Source organism: Megascapheus bottae, chromosome 6, assembly GCF_031878675.1.
Source record: "Megascapheus bottae isolate mThoBot1 chromosome 6, mThoBot2.hap1, whole genome shotgun sequence".
NCBI lineage: Eukaryota > Metazoa > Chordata > Mammalia > Rodentia > Geomyidae > Megascapheus > Megascapheus bottae.
Window position 1 is genome coordinate 20,328,663 of NC_143514.1, and position 18,010 is coordinate 20,346,672.

General features: G+C 39.9%; 1 protein-coding gene across 1 annotated transcript in view; it reads left to right on the forward strand.

Annotated features, from left to right (window-relative positions):
- Cd53 (CD53 molecule) overlaps window positions 1–5,141 on the forward strand; it is a 28,942-nt gene extending 23,801 nt beyond the window's left edge. The window contains exons 6-8 of the mRNA XM_090333696.1: window positions 1,335–1,415; window positions 2,834–2,917; window positions 4,392–5,141. Of these exons, the coding sequence (XP_090189822.1) occupies window positions 1,335–1,415; window positions 2,834–2,917; window positions 4,392–4,463 (237 nt within the window). The 3' untranslated portion in view covers window positions 4,464–5,141. The remainder of the gene's footprint in view (window positions 1–1,334; window positions 1,416–2,833; window positions 2,918–4,391) is intronic.
- The last annotated feature ends 12,869 nt before the right edge of the window (window positions 5,142–18,010 follow it).

Sequence of the window (18,010 nt, forward strand, 5' to 3'; positions counted from 1 at the left end):
AGATCTGAGGATCACAGTTCAAAGCCAGCCCAGGCATGAATGTCTGTGAGATACTTATCTCCAATTAACCACCAGAAAACTGGAAGTAGTGCTGTGGCTCAAGGGGTAGGGCAGTAGACTTGAGCTAAAGAGTTCAGGGACAATACTCTGGCACAAAGTTCAAGCCCCACCACTGACAAAAAATATCTTCCATGATTTTTTTTTTTTTGCCAGTCCTGGGCTTGAGCTCAGGGCCTGAGCACTGTCCTTGGACTTTCTCAAGGCAAGAGCTCTGCCACTTGAGCCTCAGCACCACTTCTGACTTTTTTCTATGTATGTGGTACCAAGGAATTGAACCTGGGTCTTCATGCATGCTAGGCAAGCACTCTACCACTAGGCCAAACTCCCGGCCCCTCTTCCATGATTTTTTATAAAAATTGTTGGGATAATGTATAGAGGGGTTACAGTTACATTTGTCAGGTAGTAGGTACATTACTTCTCCCACATTGTTACCCTTTCTCATGCTTTTGTTCCTATTTCCCTCCCTCCAACCCCTGTCTTCAGTGATCTTAAAACTAGTGCCAGGCATGGTGGCTCACACCTGTAATCCTAGCTACTCAGGAGGCTGAGATCTGAGGATCAAGGTTCAAAGCCAGCCCCGGCACAAAAGGACCTGAGACTCTTACCTCCAATTAACTTCTAGAAAAATGGGAAGTGAGGCTTGGCTCCAGGTAGGGAGGTAGCCTTGAGCTGAAGAGCTCAGGGACAGCACCCAAACCAAGTTCAAGCCCCATGACCCACAAAAAAAAAAAAACTAGTTAGTTGGACAATGCCTAGTCCCAGAGTTCAAGTCCCATGACCAACAACAACAAAAAAGAGTGAGTTAATTGGTCTAGATGTGGTCATCCTGTTGATGACTAAAAGTACTCCAGAGCTGGATGCTGCTGGCTCACATCTGTAATCCTAGCTATCCAGGAGGTTGCAGTCTGAGGGCTGTGGATCAAAGCCAGCCTGGGTAAACAAATCTGAGAGGCTCATCTTCAAATAGCCAGCAAAAACTCAGTAGTGCTGGTAGCTCTAATGCAGGTAGTCTTGAGTGGAAAAAGTCAAGCAGGACCACAAGTCCTTGAGTTGAATCCCCTGGGTATATAATTCTTGATCTGTAAAATGTAAATAAATTAGATGTGCCCTCTTTTTATTTTGAAGAGGTCTATGGGAATAAAGTAGAACAGATTTGAAATCCCTTTGTTATAAGGACTTTATAGCAGTAGACTAGTTCTGGACTTCTTGCTATAGTCAGAGCCAGCTTTCCTCCTATTGACTGACCATCGTGTTTTGGGGGACTTGGCTTCCAGCTGAATTGTTGTGGCGTAAATGGCACTAGTGATTGGACCAGTGGGCCGCCAGCATCTTGTCCCTCCAATCCAGAAGTGAAGGTAATTTTGTTGGCAACTTTCTTCTTATTGACATGATTACACATTTAATTACCTTGGGAACTATGTCATAAAGGGTCTATAAGAAGAGGGAACTTTGAACAGAACATGACAACCCCAGGTGACTTAAAAAAAAAAAAGAGAAATCTAAGGATCTAGTTCATTTGGCTGCAGATACTGTGAAGACTCTTGACACACTAAATCATTAGAGCTTGTATGACAATAGCTGAGGGTATATTATCATACAGTAGTCATTAAAGGGAAGTTTCATTGTGACATTTCCAAGCTTGTGTACAATATATCCCAATGGATCTTTGGCCCTCTTCCCCCTTCCCAGTACAACTTCCACTAGCCTGGATTCATTGTTCTATCTTCATAGACACAAACAAGCTATTTTAACTATACTCATTCATATTCACCCTCCCCCTTAGCCCAATCCACTCAAGTGGTATGCTCCCCCTTCTTACAGAGCTTATTTCTCTATCCTGGTACCCTCAATCAATATCTCTCATTGAGATTCTCTATAGTGGGAAAAGGATTTTGCCTACTTTTTTAGTGTCCTTGTAGTATATAGTAAAATGTATAGGCTTAAAGTAAGAGTTTTTCCCTCTACCTGTTTCTCTGTTCTTCCTTGACTTTAGTGAAATGAATCATGAATGAAGGAGTGCAGACCAGGGGGAGAGAGAACTGTAGAATTGTTGAAACCACCTTCCACTTAATTTGGATCTCTAAGATAGGTTCAGAGAAGAAGCCAATGTCATTTTACAAGAAGACCAACTATCTAAAATACCCATGCCTATTTAGACATCTCCCAGGTGTTTTAGGTTTGTGGATAGAAACTGGGGAAGCCACTAATGAGCAAATGGAGTTTAGCCAGACTGTGATAGATTTACTGGTTGCAAAAGGTAAGGTACAAACAAATCCGACATTACTAATCCTGAATATATGATCTAATCCTGAATATAGGACTGAACATATAGACTAATCCTGAATATAGGACTGCATTGCCTATATTCTATTTGTTAATCTTAGATCAGCACTGAGTTTTGAAATAATCTAAGTACGTCTACTGCTGACCTTTCCCTTGGGAGGAAATTTAACTTGTCAGAATCTAGGACATGTACATCAGATACCACTATAATGATAATACCACCAAAGAGGTTCTCATTTAATATGCTCTATTTTATACTTGTTTCCTTATCAATACAAAGAAAAATAAAATTTAATGTATGGAATAAGTATTCATAAGTACACATTAATATAGTTATAAATATTAATACCCAGAAAATAAATAAAATTTAATACCTAGAAGTCTCTTGGCATTATAAAGGTAAAATGCAGACTATCATCACAAATTACCCTCCTAATAAAGTTGAATTGAAGAATAGTACCATATATACGTGATTTTTTTTTCTCTTTAGGGCTGTTATATGAAAGTGCAACAGTGGTTTTACTCCAATTTCTTGTATATTGGAATCATTACCATCTGTGTTTGTGTGATCCAGGTAAGAGCTTAATTCCAACACTACTGTAAGAATTCAATGAGTGAAACTCTATAAGATTTAGAACAGGGAGTGGTACAATAATAGTAAGTGAACGATAAATGTTATCTGTTGTTAGTATATGAGTTCTCCAAGTGACCAAATAATTCTAATTTCAATTTGACTTACGGCATCCAAAAAACATATGCTAACAACATCTATTTAGTTAATGTGTCCCTAGGGACCATAAGGGAATCACAGCCAAATTAGCACCATGAAGAACTTGGCATTGACTCTTTTTTTATTTTTACCTGTATTAGAGCTTGAACTTGAGGCCTAGACACTATCTTGCACTTCTTTTTGTTCAAGGGTAGCATTGTACCTCTTGAGCTACAGTGCCACTTTCTGCCTTTTGGGGGGTAGTTTGTTGGAGATAAGAATCTCACAGATTTTCCTGCCAGGGCTTGTTTCAAACCTTGATCCTCAGATGTCAGCCTCCACATGAGAGCCACTGGTGCCTGGCTTGGCAATGAGTCTTTTCTCAGATTGTCTTGAAAAAAAGTTTTGACTGGTGAATCAGCCCACTGAAAAATCATAAAATTATAATCATTAACCTTTTGGCCACTGTTGAACTAAAGTTCAACAATTAAAAGGTGAAATCTGAGTTTCTTTGTATTCTTTTTTTTTGTATTGTATTTGTAATAACTATTGTAAAATTACAAACTAAATTAGAACCGAGAAGCACAGAGACAAGTGATTTTTCTCTGCTTGAAGACCAAAGAGACATAGGACATGGAAAAGGCTTAGTGTTTAGTTAAAACAGTGCTTTTGTGACTTCTGAAGAAGACAAAAGAAAGCTTTAAGCCTCAACATTTACATCATTGCCACTTTCTCTTCTTACTTTTTGTTGTTGTTATTGTTGTTGTTGTGGCCAGAGCTGACGCTTAAACTCAGGGCCTTGTGCTGTCCCTTATCACCATTGTTCTTGTTTTTCTCCACTCAAGGCTAGTGCTCTACCACTTAAGCCACAGATCTGCTTTTGGCTTTTTGCTGATTAACTGGAGATAAGAATTTTCTAGGCCAGGTGCTGGTGGCTCATGCCTGTAATCCTCCCTACTCAGGAGGCTGAGATCTGAGGATCGCAGTTCAAAGCCAGCCCACGCATGAAACTCTGTTACACTCTTATCTCCAATTAGCCACCAGAAAAACAGAAGTGGTGCTATGGCTCAAGTGGTACTAGCCTTGAAATGAAGAGCTCAGGGACAGTGCCCAGACCCAGAGTTCAAGCCACATGACCAAAAAAATAAAAGTTCCCCAGATCTTCTTGCCCTGATTTCAAACCACAATCCTCACACCTTACCCTCCTGAGTTAGCTAGGATTATAGGTGTGAGCTGCAAGAGAACTCCTAAGGGTGAAGGGATGGATGGAAGGATAGCCAAAGCATGATAGCTTGATAGAGAACTGGCTTCCCTCTCACTGTCTCAATTCTTTTCTCAGGTGCTGGGGATGTCCTTTGCACTCACTCTCAACTGCCAGATTGATAAAACCAGTCAGGCCCTAGGTCTGTGATCTGCCCTGTGCTGGAGAGACTTGTTTTATCTTTGGGAATCCAAATCCTTTACAACGTGCAGCCCCATGTCATCATCTGCTGGACTAGCATCTTTGTCCTCCTCTCATCTCTCCCTTGTTTGGTTCCTGTCTTGTATGACCAAAGAAGCATGTGTCAGACAGGCACTCCCATCTCAGGCAGCATCACCACCATTTTACCCACTGATGGCAGCAGCCATGTACCTCAAAATGTTTGAAGAAAACCTGTGACACTGCTGGCTTGGAATGATTTTATCTTTTTGCTGCCAAATTACTCTCCAGCCACTGAACCATGAGCAGGGCACTCTACAAAGTCACACGAGAGACCAGATGAAAGGAGTTCTGGGGCCAGATTCCTTTTTATCTGGGGCCTTGGCTATAAGAAAGACAGAGTACTCATTCTTCAGAAGGGACGGTAGCATCTTATTTCCATTATTAAAAAATGCCTCATTGACTTATTGTACATCTTTCCAGTTATTCTTACCTTGACTTCATACCCAGTCTTAACCTTTGAGTTACATATCTGGGAAGATCCCAGAAGCAGTAGTGTATCTGGTGAGTCATTTAATAATCACAGTCATAAGAGTTTGAAAAGTTTGTGTATTATGTAAGGTTCTTAATGTACTTTTAGGTTTTTTCATTAAATAAAATAGCTTATGAACTTGATTGCAACCATTCCTATACCTCAGATACTTCTTCTGTGACTGAACCCGATTGCTTGGCTGGAAAGCTAAGCATATTAAATTAGCTATTGCTGAATAACAAATTAGTTGCAAATCTAGCAGTTAGAAATAAATATCTGTTTTGTTTGTAGGTATGTTATATATTTACATGGTGTCTGCTTCCCTGGCAGGGTCTCACATAATCCTCCCACTTTTATCTCCTGAATATTGGGATCACATGTGTGTACCATCATGGCCAGCTAACCAACATTTTTACTATTTAAATTTTGTAATATGAAGAATCTGGGAGCAGCTGAGCTAGTTAATGGTGGTACAAATTGTCATATTTTTTAATGTTGTCTTATATTGGATGGTACAGGAGATTAAATTCAGGGTCTCATACTTGCAAGGCAGATATTCTGCCACTTGAGCAATGCCTGCAGCACCTTTTTGTGTCTGATCATTTTATGCTGGGTCTATCCTGAGCAACGATCCTCTTATTTGTGCTTCTCCATATCATGGGGCATCTTAGGCACCCACCCCTGTGCCCAGACATTATGATTCCTCTATCCCAGCAATAAAGGATTCCTACCACCATGCCAAGACATTAGGTAAGATAGAGCCTCAAAATGTTTTACATCCAGGCAAGCCTCTAACTCGGATACTCCAATGTCCATCTCCAAAGTAGCTATGACTATAGGCTTGAGCCATCACTCTCAGCTGATTCTTACTATCTCACAGAAGTATAATCAACTGGTTAACCATGCCTGCAGCTATCTTGAGTCTCAACTCAATGGAAATTCACCACTATCAAGGTCTCCAGATCATTACCATGTATCTTTCCACAGATCGGCCTTATGAGAGACAGCAGCACATTTCCCCCATAGTGAAACATTCAAGACAGAGCATGAGATAGAGCACCCAAAACAGAAGCCAAAACCCTCTTATAATACAACCCTACACTGAGCAACACTGGCTCACATCCATAATCTTAGTTACTCAAGAGGCTGATATCAGGATTGTTGTTTGAAGCTAGCCTCAGAAGAAACACCTATAAGATACTTATCTCTAATTAACCAGCAACATTCCATAAGTAGAGATATGGATCAAGTTGCAGAGTGCCAGCCTTGAACAAAAAAGCTGAGCATGAGCACTAAATCCTGAGTACACACACACACACACACACACACACACACACACACACATATATTCTAACTCTTACAAACTGCTAGGACACAATAAGGAATGCCACATTGCAGCCAACCACCAGAATTATAGAAAGTGATAGGCAATGTTTTCTTGCTCAGGGTATCCAGAACCAGCACCTTGACTTTGGATTACTGGTCTGCAGGACTGGGAAGGAATAAGTTGCCATTGTATGAAGCCACCAAATATATCCCAGTAAATACAACAGCACACAGAAAGAATGAAAAATATGAAAGTGAACTTAAAAAATAAGATCAGAGAAAATCTAACACAAGTGTAAGTGTGATTGAAAGGAGAAATTTAAAGCATAATAAATACAATACTTGAAGTTATGACAGAATGTTGAACTGATAGAAAGTAGAATCCACAAATAAGGCCAATGAAGTACTTTCATGAGCTCAAAAACCCAATTAGGATACACATCTTGGTGAACCCAGATTAAAGGCTCAGAAAACAATTTAAGTGTCCATATAATTTGTGGTTATAGAAATCGGCAAACACGGGCCGGGAGTTTGGCCTAGTGGTAGAGTGGTTGCCTAGCATGCACGATTCCTCCGTGCCACATACATAGAAAAAAGCAAAAGGTGGTGCTGAGGCTCAAGTGGTAGAGCTCTAGCCTTGAGAAAGTCCAAGGACAGTGCTCAGGCCCTGAGCTCAAGCCCAGGACTGGCAAAAAAAAAAAAAAAAACAGAAATGGGCAAACAGAAAGTACAGTTCCAAACTACCTACATCTAGAAGTGTTGAGTCAATACCACAAACAATTTGATTTTGATTTTTGACAGTCTTGGGGCAAATCATTCATGAGGTCTTCATTAGCCAACTTGTAGAATTAGAATGGACTAGAATCAGACTTCCTTAAAATTCAGAGCTGCAGAGTAGGCTGCAGGAGGGGGAGAAGAATAGGAAAAAGGAAACCTCCTTGTCTTTGCAGACCAGATAAGATGGGCCTAACTGTATTAATAGATCTCAGAACTGACACTTGGTTTGAAGCAGTTACAAATATAAACACGCCCAAAGACCTAAAATATGCCAACTTCAAATTTCTCTAAAGGAAGGAAAATACATATTATGCTTTAGTAAATACACAGAAATACAATTTTAAGCACACTGTCCAATGGTCAATCAAATACAAATCATAAAGGAAAACAATAGCTTGGTGCCAGTGGCTCATGCCTGTAATCCTAGCTACTCAGGAGGCTGAGACCTGAAGAGTGTGGTTTGAAACCAGCCTATACAGGAAAGTTCACGAGACTTTTATCTCCCATGAACCACCAAAAAGTGAAAGTGGAGCTGTGGTTCAAGTGGGAGATCATGAGCCTTGAGCAAAAAAGCTAAGGGACATTTTCCAGGCCCTGAGTTCAAGCATCAGTGCTGGTACATGCACATACATGTGCCTGATGAAAACACACACACACACACACACACACACACACACACACACACACACACACACACTTTCAAACCAAAAACAATACAACATGAGGAAGAACCAACAGAAACCAGTCAGCAGAGATCTGCACAGACTTCAGATATTGGCTGGACTTCTCACACCCTTTTTAAAAAAATCAACTATGCTTACAGTGTTATAAAATCATAAGCCTTAAAGTTTCTATAGGAAATAAAAAACCATTAAAATAATAGTAACAAAAACTGAACAAAATCTTACAAATGAAAAAGGCAGTAAGTGAAATGACCAAATTGATGTTTTACAACAAACTACACATAGACACATAACAGAATTTATTATTTACAATACAGAACATGCTATGTATATAGCATGGAGATACAAAAATATCAGAATGCCAGTATGAAAACAAATATAGAGAATATAATTTGAATTCATTTGAAGAGTATTAAATAGTCCAAAGGTACTATTTAAAGAGAGTAAGGCAATGGATAGATGAAAGACTTCCAAGTATTTGGTTTAAAATACTCTTATTTCAAGGATAAAAGTGCAACATCATATGTTTTATAAAGAAACTTCAGTGACTTTTATCTTTGTCCATGAACAGGATTATCTCAAAAGTGGATTATTCCAAGTAGAACTACACAGTGGAGTTTGCAGAAGACTGCAACTAGTGAAGCTTTTCCTGGCCATCTTGCTTGTCCAGGTTTCGGGACAAGATTAGCCTCTTCATTCTGTATAAGTCTATGGCTACCTCCTTGTGTAACTCTGGAAACCTCACCTCTCTCATCCTTCAGAGGGCCCAGGGCTCATACTGTGCTCTAAGATGGTACATTCAAAAAAAAAAATAAAGATGGTACACTCCCCAATATTAACATTTGTGTGATGCTACTTCCTCCATAAGAGGTCATAAAGAGGCCAAACTGTCTGTGATGTCCTCTTGAAGAAAGAAGAGAAACTAGTTGGTAGAGAAAGAAGTAGAAAGACAGTTTCTCTGGAACAAACCTGAAAAGATCAGATCTTCTGTTCCACTGGTCTTTGGGTCTACTTCTGTGCCAGAACCAAGCTGTTGTTAGTATAGTTCTGTAGAAAAGTTTGAAGTCTAGATTTTTGAAACCTCCAGCACTACCTCCTCTCCCCTCATCGAACCCAGGTTTGCTTTTGTAATTCACAAAATGTTGTAATGCTTTTGTGTGAAGAATGACTGGAATTTTGATAGGTGCTACATTAAATTTGTAGATTGCTTTTGCCAGTATTCCCACTTTTACTGAAGTACTTCTGCCAATCTAAGAACATAGGAGATCTCTCCGTTTCCTGTCTTTTTTTTTTTTTTCAAAATTATTCTGAGCACTAGTGGCTCATATCTGTACTCATGAGAATGAGATCTGAAGATCACGGTTTAAAGATAACCCAGGAAAGAAAGACTGTGAGATCCTCCAAAAGTGGAGCTGTGGCTCAAGTAGTAGGGCACTATCCTTGATGAGGAACAGGATGCTGGCCCTAAAGTCAAGCCCCAGTACTGGCACATACACATACACACACACACACACACACACACACACAGAGAGAGGGGGGGGGGGGAAACTTCGTTTTCATTGTAGAAGTTCTTCAATTCTTTGGTTAGGTTGATTCATGATTTTATTGAAGCTGTTGGAAATGTTGCTTTCCTGCTTTTCCTAGTCTTTGCTGGTATACAGAAAACTTTACCAAAGCTATTTATTAGCTCTAGGCGCTTGGTGATGTACACTCTAGGATCCTTTAAATACAGAATTATGCCATCTGTTTTTTTCTTCCCTATCTGGACCACTTTATGTCCTTCTCTTGCCTTATTGCTCTGGGTAGAAATTCCAGTATATTGAAAAGGAGTGAAGAAAGTGTAATATCATTCTCATTCTAGATTTCTAGAAGAAATCATTTTAGTTTTTCAACACTGAGTGTGATGCCCACTGTAGATTTGTCATAAATAGCCTTTGGAATGTTTCTATTCCTAGCTTCTCCAGAGTTACCATAAAGGAAAATTAGATTTTTTCTTTTTTTGCCAGTCCTGGGTTTGAGCTCAGAGCCTAAGCACTGTCCTTGGACTTTCTCAAGGCTAGAGCTCTACCACTTGAGCCTCAGCACCACTTCCAGCTTTTTTCTATGTATGTGGTACCAAGTTATTGAACCCATGTCTTCGTGCATGCTAGGCAACCACTCTACCACTAGGCCAAACTCCGGCCCTTGTCAAAGGAATTTTCTTATCTGTTCTGATAATCCTATAATTCTTACCTTTGGTTCTGTTCATATGTATTATATGTTGATTTATGTATATTGAACCAGACTTGCATCCCTGAAAAGAATTCAACTTGAATGTATTGTATAACTTTATTAGTTGTCAAATTAATTTGGCAAGTATTCTATTATGGATTTTTGCACCTATGTTCATGAAAGAGATTGGTCTGTAGTTGAATCTGTTTGGTTTTGGCATGATTGTGATGCTGGCTTCATAAAATGAATTTGGTAGAAATCCTTTTCTATTTCATATAGAAATAGGGTTCTTAGTGTTTTCTTTAAAGGTTTTGGTTTTTGTTTGTTTGGTTTTACAATTCATCTGTGAAACAATCAGAATCTCAACTTACCCTTTTTTTAATTGCCATTTCACTATTTCTTATAGATCTGTTTAAGTGATTTATATCCTGATGGCTCAGTTTTGGCACAATGATATTATCTAGAAACACACCCATTTCTGTCAGGATTTTTCGTCCCCAGTCCCTCTCTATCAGGAGGGATGGGAAGAACACCCCCCCCCCCCGACCAGGATAAGCCGAGCAAGGAGATGGCCCACTGACCGCCCACACCCAGCCCTCCTTCCCCAGAGGACTAACAGACCCGTCAGGCAGGTTCGTCTAGGTAGGAATCTCTCTTCATTCCGGAAGTCCCTCCTCCTAATATCAGGTGCTCAAGCCTATCAGCACAAAGGTGGGCAGGACAGGGAAGTCCACGTGTTTACTCCCACTATAGGTCTCAGCAGAGTGATAAAGCAACACATTTGTAACTAATGGTAATCAAGTCTTGCGCCTCGCCTCGTGGGCCTTGCCTCATTGCCCCTTGCCTGAAAGCAATATCACTTGCGTGCTGCCCTGCCTCTCAGCAGAAAGTAATTACCAACGATATAGCTCAAAGTTAGACATGGCGTTACTCAGCCTCCAGCATCTTCCCCATCTTTATTTTAGAAAAAAGAAAAAACCTAGGATATGTGGGGCTACCATCATATCAGATTGACTGTGCCTGTCGTAGGTGTCTCCAAGCTCACTAGTCTTCTTACCTGTCATGGGATCACCAAGCACTCTTTACTTGGCTCCTGTCTTAGGTTGATAGGCTAACAGCTGGGACTTGCCCGTCTTTGACTGCCAGCCGTTCATTTAAGTAAGCCAGACCTGAGGGGATGCACCTATTTTCATGGCAGCAAACACCTGCCGTATTAGCATTCACTGTCTACGTTGACTTTGCATTATTTTCCTTGGGAGTCTTCCAATTCCCCCCCCCATTTTGTTTTAAAAGCAACAATTCTAATGTCTAATGTACACGCTGTACTATCCGTTGCCCTTCTTGCACATCTGTTACTACTGTCTTCCATGTCTCTAATTTATCCTATCTCATTTTCCAAAAATGACTCTGGTCCCTTCAATTTAAGAGGGTTGATGGGTGAAGATCCATCTTGTGTAACTTTTTCAAGCTGACTCAGGGGCATTGTCCCTATATTTAGCTAGGGACCCTAAAAAGCTTAGCCTATTTTCCTCTTTAAAACAATGCAGTAATCCTTTTGAGACATTGGAAACATTCAACTATGGGTGGTGGCTCCTTATCTTACAACTGCACCCGAGCACAGGATTTCTAAATCACTACCACTTAATTCTTCCTCTTTCTCAAGTATTTCTCCAAGCGTCTCTGCACTTCTTTCCACCTGTTCTTTAACTATTTGTTTGGATGAAAGCAAGCACTCCCGTATAAGTTGCCACATAGTTTAGACTTAGATTTACCCAACTGCCTTTGTGTTTCAAGTATAAATTATATAGCATGCTGACAATTTAACCTTGAACATGTTCACTCACACCTGTTCACATACACATTCATACTCAAAGATCTTAAAGCGTGCAAAATTCATATTGGCCGTTCATTTTCCAGAAGTTTTTCTTCCAATTTTTTTCCATGCAGCCAGCAACTGTGGCTTCTTTTACTGCAGTACCATTAGCTTTAAGTAAACTCTTTTATAACTCTAACCATCCGAGTCTTGGAAATTTCTGAACCCATTATTCTCCGTTCTTTCTGAACCCATTATTCCCGGTTCTTTCTGAACCTACTTTTCCGGTTCTTTTCTGAACCCATTATTGCCTTGCCCTTACTCCTCTGGCCAGAAACTTCTGCGAGGTTCCTCAGTGTTTCCCAGCCATGCCGAAGTAACCTGCCACAACACCGCGGCGCTTCAGAGGTGGATTGAGAATGATCATTGTGCAAGTCTTTTACACTTACTTGTAGTCTGATTTTGGCTTTTTTCTTCTGTTTTACTTTGAGTCTATTTGTGTCTTGCCCAACATAGTACACCTGGCTGCTTCTGCTGTGTTTACCTTTCTGCTTTGACACAGCTGCAGCTTGTCATCTTTCTCCTTAGCTTTGGGAGGAGTTTTTGGTTTTTCTTTTTTCTCAATTTTCTCCTTGTGGGTTGCTTTCTTTATGGTTTTTTTTTCTCTTTTTTTTTTGTCTTTTGCTTTCTTTATAAGTTTTCTTTTTCTTTTGCTTTCTTTATGGGTTTTTCTTTTTCTTTGTGAGAAACTTTAGTTTGTATTTTCCTTTCAGGTTTCTCTGGTCTTTTAGTTTTTGAGTTTTTCTTCTTTGACTTTTGCAGTTAGTTGCTTCCCTTTCCCCAGTTTACTACCTTTCACCTCTTTCATAATCTTCTCTTCAGTCTTTTCTTTAGCCTTAGCTTTCTTCTCTTTGTTTTCTTCATTTCTAGTTTTTCTTTCTCTTTCTCCTTCTCCTTGTCTTCCTCCCTGTCTTTTTCTTTTTTCCTGTGAGCAACTCCAGCCTGCATTTTCCCTTCGGGTTTCCCTGGCCCTTCAGTCCCTCCTCCATGTATCTCTCGCTTGGCTCAACTCGCCCATGGTTTTGTGATAAGCACTCTTTTCGTGCCCCTTTCTTGCCCCACGTTGGGCGCCGGAATGTTGGGGTCTTCCGTCCCCGGTCCCTCTCGATCAGGAGGGACAGGAAGAACACCCCCTGACCAGGATGGGCCGAGTGAGGAGAGGGCCCACTGACTGCCTGCACCCAGCCCCACTTCCCCGGAGGACAAACAGACGCATCAGATAAGTTTGACAAGGCAGGAATCTCTCTGTATTCCAGAAGTCCCTCCTCCTAATATTGGGTGCCAGAGTCTATCAGCACAAAGGTGGGCAGGATAGGGAGGTCCACGTGTTTACTCCCACTACAGGTCTCAGCAGAGAGTGATAAAGCAACAACACATTTGTAACCAATGGTAATCAAGTCTTGCGACTTGCCTCTTGCACCTTGCCTCTTGCGCCTTGCCTTGTTGCCCCTTGCCTAAAAGCAATAACACTTGCGTGTTGCCTTGCCTCTCAGCAGAAATTACCAATGATATAGCTCAAAGTTAGACATGACTTTACTCGGCCCCCAGCACATTTCTACCACATTTTCCAGTTTGCTGGTATAAAGGTTCACGAAGTATTCTTACAATGTTCCTAATTTTACTCATATTTGTGATATCCTTCTTCATCCCTAATTTAGGTGGGTGATTTTTCTTCTCCTTTTGGTAAGATTTGCTAAGGGCTCATGAATTGTTTACTTTTGCAAAATACCAACTTTCTGCTGATTTTCTAGTTCTTTTAGTGTCTGATGTATTTCTAGTCTGTATTATTTCTTTCTACCTGCTGGGTTTGGCCTGGCTTGTTCTTATTTTTCTAGGAACTAGAGGTATATCATTAGGAGCAGAGATGTCCCTAATTTGCTGACATAGGTGCTTATAGGCATGCATTTTCCTCCTAGTACTGCCTTGGCTAGTACCCAAAGGTTCTGGTATGTTCTATGTTCATTTTTTTTAAATTTATTTTTATTGTAAAGGTGATGTACAGAGGGGTCAGTTACACAGGTCTGGTAATGAGCACATTTCTTTTTTAACAGTGTCAACTCTTTCCTCATTTGTGTGCTCATTTTCATTGGATTCTAGAAAGTTTCTTATTTCTTCTGTTATCTCCTTGATGACCCACTGATAATTCAGCAATTCAGTATGTTCTATGGTTTCTTTTGCTTTTAATCTCTTATTACATTATAATCTAACAGGATGCAGGAGGTTATTCAATTTTCTTAAATTTAGTTCAGATTTGCTTTATAACCAAGAATATGTTCCATTTTGGAGTGTTCCATGGGCTACTGACAAGAATATGTATTGTGCAGGTACTGGATGAAATATTTTGTGCATATCTGTATGTTGACTTTGGATAAGAAATACCATCTTCAGCTGGGTGCAGGTGGCTTATGTTTGCAATACTAGCTACTCAAGAGGCTGAGATCTGAGAATCATGTTCAAAGTTAGCCCACGCAGTAAAGTACATGAGACTTTTATCTCCAATTAATACCCAAAAAGAAGTGGAGCTGTAGACCAAATAGTAGAGCACCAGCCTTGAGTGAAAAAGTAAGGAATAGTACCCAGGCCCTAAATTGAAACCCTACTACAAACAGAAGAAATAATAGCTCTGTAACAAGCAATGAGACTGAGGCAATAATAGTCTCCCAATAAAGTCAAGTCCAGAACTAGATAGATCCATTGTTGATTCCTAACAGATTTTTAAAGAACATCAATGCTCTTCACATTATTCCATAAAATAAAAAGGAAAACTGAGTCTATCAAACTCATTCTAGGGGCTGGGAGTTTGGCCTAGTGCTTGCCTAGCATGCAGGAAGACCCAGGTTTGATTCCTTGGTCCCACATACATTAAAAAAAAAAAAGGCTGTGGCTCAAATGGTAGAGCACTAATCTTGAAGAAAGCCCAAGGACAGTCAGTGCTCAGGCCCTGAATTCAGTCCCCAGGACTGGCAAAAAAACAAAAACAAAAACACCAACACTCAAGCTGGAAATCGTTGACTCATGCCTATAAACCTAGCTGCTTAGGTGGTGAAGATTTGAGAACTGAAGTATGAAGCTAACCAAAACAGAAAATCCATGAGGCCTTATCTCTAATTAGTCTGCCAAATGCTACAAGTGGAGCTATGGCACAAGTCTTTGCTTAAGCAAAAATGCCTAGTGAAAGCACCAGGTCCTGAGTTCAAGTTTCAGTATAGGCATAGACACAGGCACTGGCACAGACGCACAGATGCACAGAGACAGACAGATAGATAGACACACACACACACACACACACAAGCAAAACAACCAATACTAAAGGGAGTTAAATGGATGGCTTACATGGTGAAGCATTTGCCTAGCAACCATGAGACCCTGAGTTCAATCCCTAGTACTACATTCCCACCTGGTTTTTCTGTGTATTTTTCCCATTGTTTATTTATATGTTAGGACATGAAGAAGGTAAAATTTTAACTTCCATCCATGATCCTATTTCTCTTTTAATCTGGGTGGAACCTGGAAGAAAAGCAGCAATCATTTTTTTCATATATTTTTATTGTAATAAAAGAGTTACATTATATTCATCAGATAGAAGGTGCATTACTTCACAAACATTCATACTCTTTCTCATGTCTTGGTCCCCATTTCCCTTCCCCCACCCCCAACTCTCATCTTGTTTCCCCCCTTTCTCTATCCTATTTCAAATAAACAAATAAACATATATACAATATATCAGATAACAAGGTAAAATACTGTAACAATATGAGATAACCAAGGAACAGCAAAAGAGATGAGAGATGATAGTACATTAAGGACAACAATCACTCATTATATAGCTTTTATTTCTATATCCTAGAGGTCCTTTCATTTAGCATCATCCTATATGGCCTTATGTATCTAGGTTTTTCTCTATTGTAAATCTCTGCTGACAAACAAGGGAAACCATTGAGCCTATGTTCCTTTGAGTCTGGCTTATTTCACTTAATATGATTTTTTCTAAGTCTTTCCATTTCCTTAAAAACGGGGCGATGTTGTTCTGACAGCAGCGTAGAATTCCATTGTGTATAAATACCACATCTTGTTGATCCACCCATCAACTGAGGGGCATCTGGGTTGGTTCCATATCTTTGCTATGGTAAATAGTGCTGCAATGAACATTACTGTGCTAGTGGATTTAGTATGTCCTTGTTTCTGGACGGTTGGGTAAATGCCAAGGAGTGGAATTGCTGGATCATAGGGGAGTTCTGTGTCTTTTGAGGAACTGCCATACTGCTATAGTGGTTGAACGAGTTTGCACTCCCAACAGTTGTAGTAGTGATCCCTCCTGGCCACATCCCCTCCAGCATCTGTTGTTATTAGATTTCTTGATCCTGGCCATTCTAACTGGAGTGAGGTGAAATTTTGATTTGCATTTCTTTTATGGCCAGAGATTTTGAGCATTTCTTCATGCGTCTATAGGCCAAAAGCAGCAATCTTAAAACTATTTTTTTTTTTTTTTGCCAGTCCCGGGCTTGGGCTCAGGGCCTCAGCATTGTCCTTAGGTTTTCTTAAAGCTAGAGCTCTACCACTTGAGCCACAGCACCACTTCTGGCTTTTTTCTATGTAAGTAGTACCGAGGAACTGAACTCGGGTCTTCTTAAATACTAGGCAAGTACTCTACCACTAGGCCAAACTCCCAGTCCCCTAAAACTATTTTAAAAAGTGTTTTCTATGCCTGGTGACATAAGTCAGACTTAAAAGTATGGGAAAAAATTGATGCACCATTGCTGAAACTTTTCCTGATTCCGTCTAAAAGAGAAGTTCTACAACTATATGGAGTAAGATTCTATCAGCAACTTGAATGAACTTGAAAGCAGTCCTCTCAGTACCACCGGGTAAGAGGTTGCTCAATTGACAACTGAATTTCAGCTTTGTGAGACCTCAAAAGAACCAAATAAAGTCAACTAAAACTAATGACCTAGATATGTAACAGCAAGTTTTAAGTTACTAATTTGTTAACTATTATGAAGAAATAAAAAAACAAATGCAGGCCATTGAACTGTATGATCCTTCTCAGTAGACAGAAAAAATAGGTAATCCTGTTGGGCTAGCCAGTCTTTGAGTGTTTGAAACACATATTGCCCTGAACTAAGAAAGTAAGTCTGGTAGTCTTTGATTTAGACAAGTCAGGCCTTACTCTGGTTCTGGTTGTTGAGAGTAGGTCAAATTCTACTGACTTGAAAACTATCCAGAATAACTGCTACTCAACTGGAGGGTCACAAAAATGCACAAAATAAGGAATGAAGACCAAATACAGTAGAGGAAAATAACTATAGAAATATTAAAAACAAAATGGAAGCTACTGAAAATAGAATGTGAATCCCTTTGTAACCAACTAAAGTAATATATCTAAATATGCTCACAACTGCAGTTTCAGTTCAATAACTGGGATGCTCTCATTTAGAAAACTTCAAAAGACAGATTTTTCTTTTCTCCCACGTTCCCATGGGGATGAACTTTAAAAAATGTCTTTGTAAATCTAGACAAGGTTACAACACTCCTCTCCCTATCTTCCTAACCACTGAATGAAAGAACATTCAGTACTGTTAAGAATGCAACTCAGGAAACTCTAATACCAGTACATGAAGAAATTAGAGTGCTCAAGTCCAAAGTCATATGTGTCAAGCATGTACATCTGGAAGCTCATGCTCCTGGCTTTCCTACAGAATTCTTCTTCCCTGCCCATCAGGACTGTGGCTCTCTGAGATGAATACTTTCATTTCCTTTCTCCAAAGAACCTGATCTCGGTATTTGTGAATTCACATTGAGTTCAAGGAACTAGATTTCTGGAAGCAAAATAAGACTTGACAAACAGACTTGAGCAAAAGTGGTAAGAGACCCAAACACACTGACAGAAAGAACCTCTTCTAAACTAATGGAAGTAAGCCGTTGAAAATGACTGCTGAAGGAATAAAAATTTTGAAATTTATGAAGACAAATATTCTATAAGAATCCACAGAGGGTCTGGGAATTTGGCCCAGTGGTAGAGTACTTGCCTAGCAGACATGAAGACCCAGGTTCAATTCTTCAATACCACCACATACACAGAAAGAGCAGGAAGTGGTGCTGTGGCTCAAATGGTAGAATACTATCCTTGAGAAAGCTC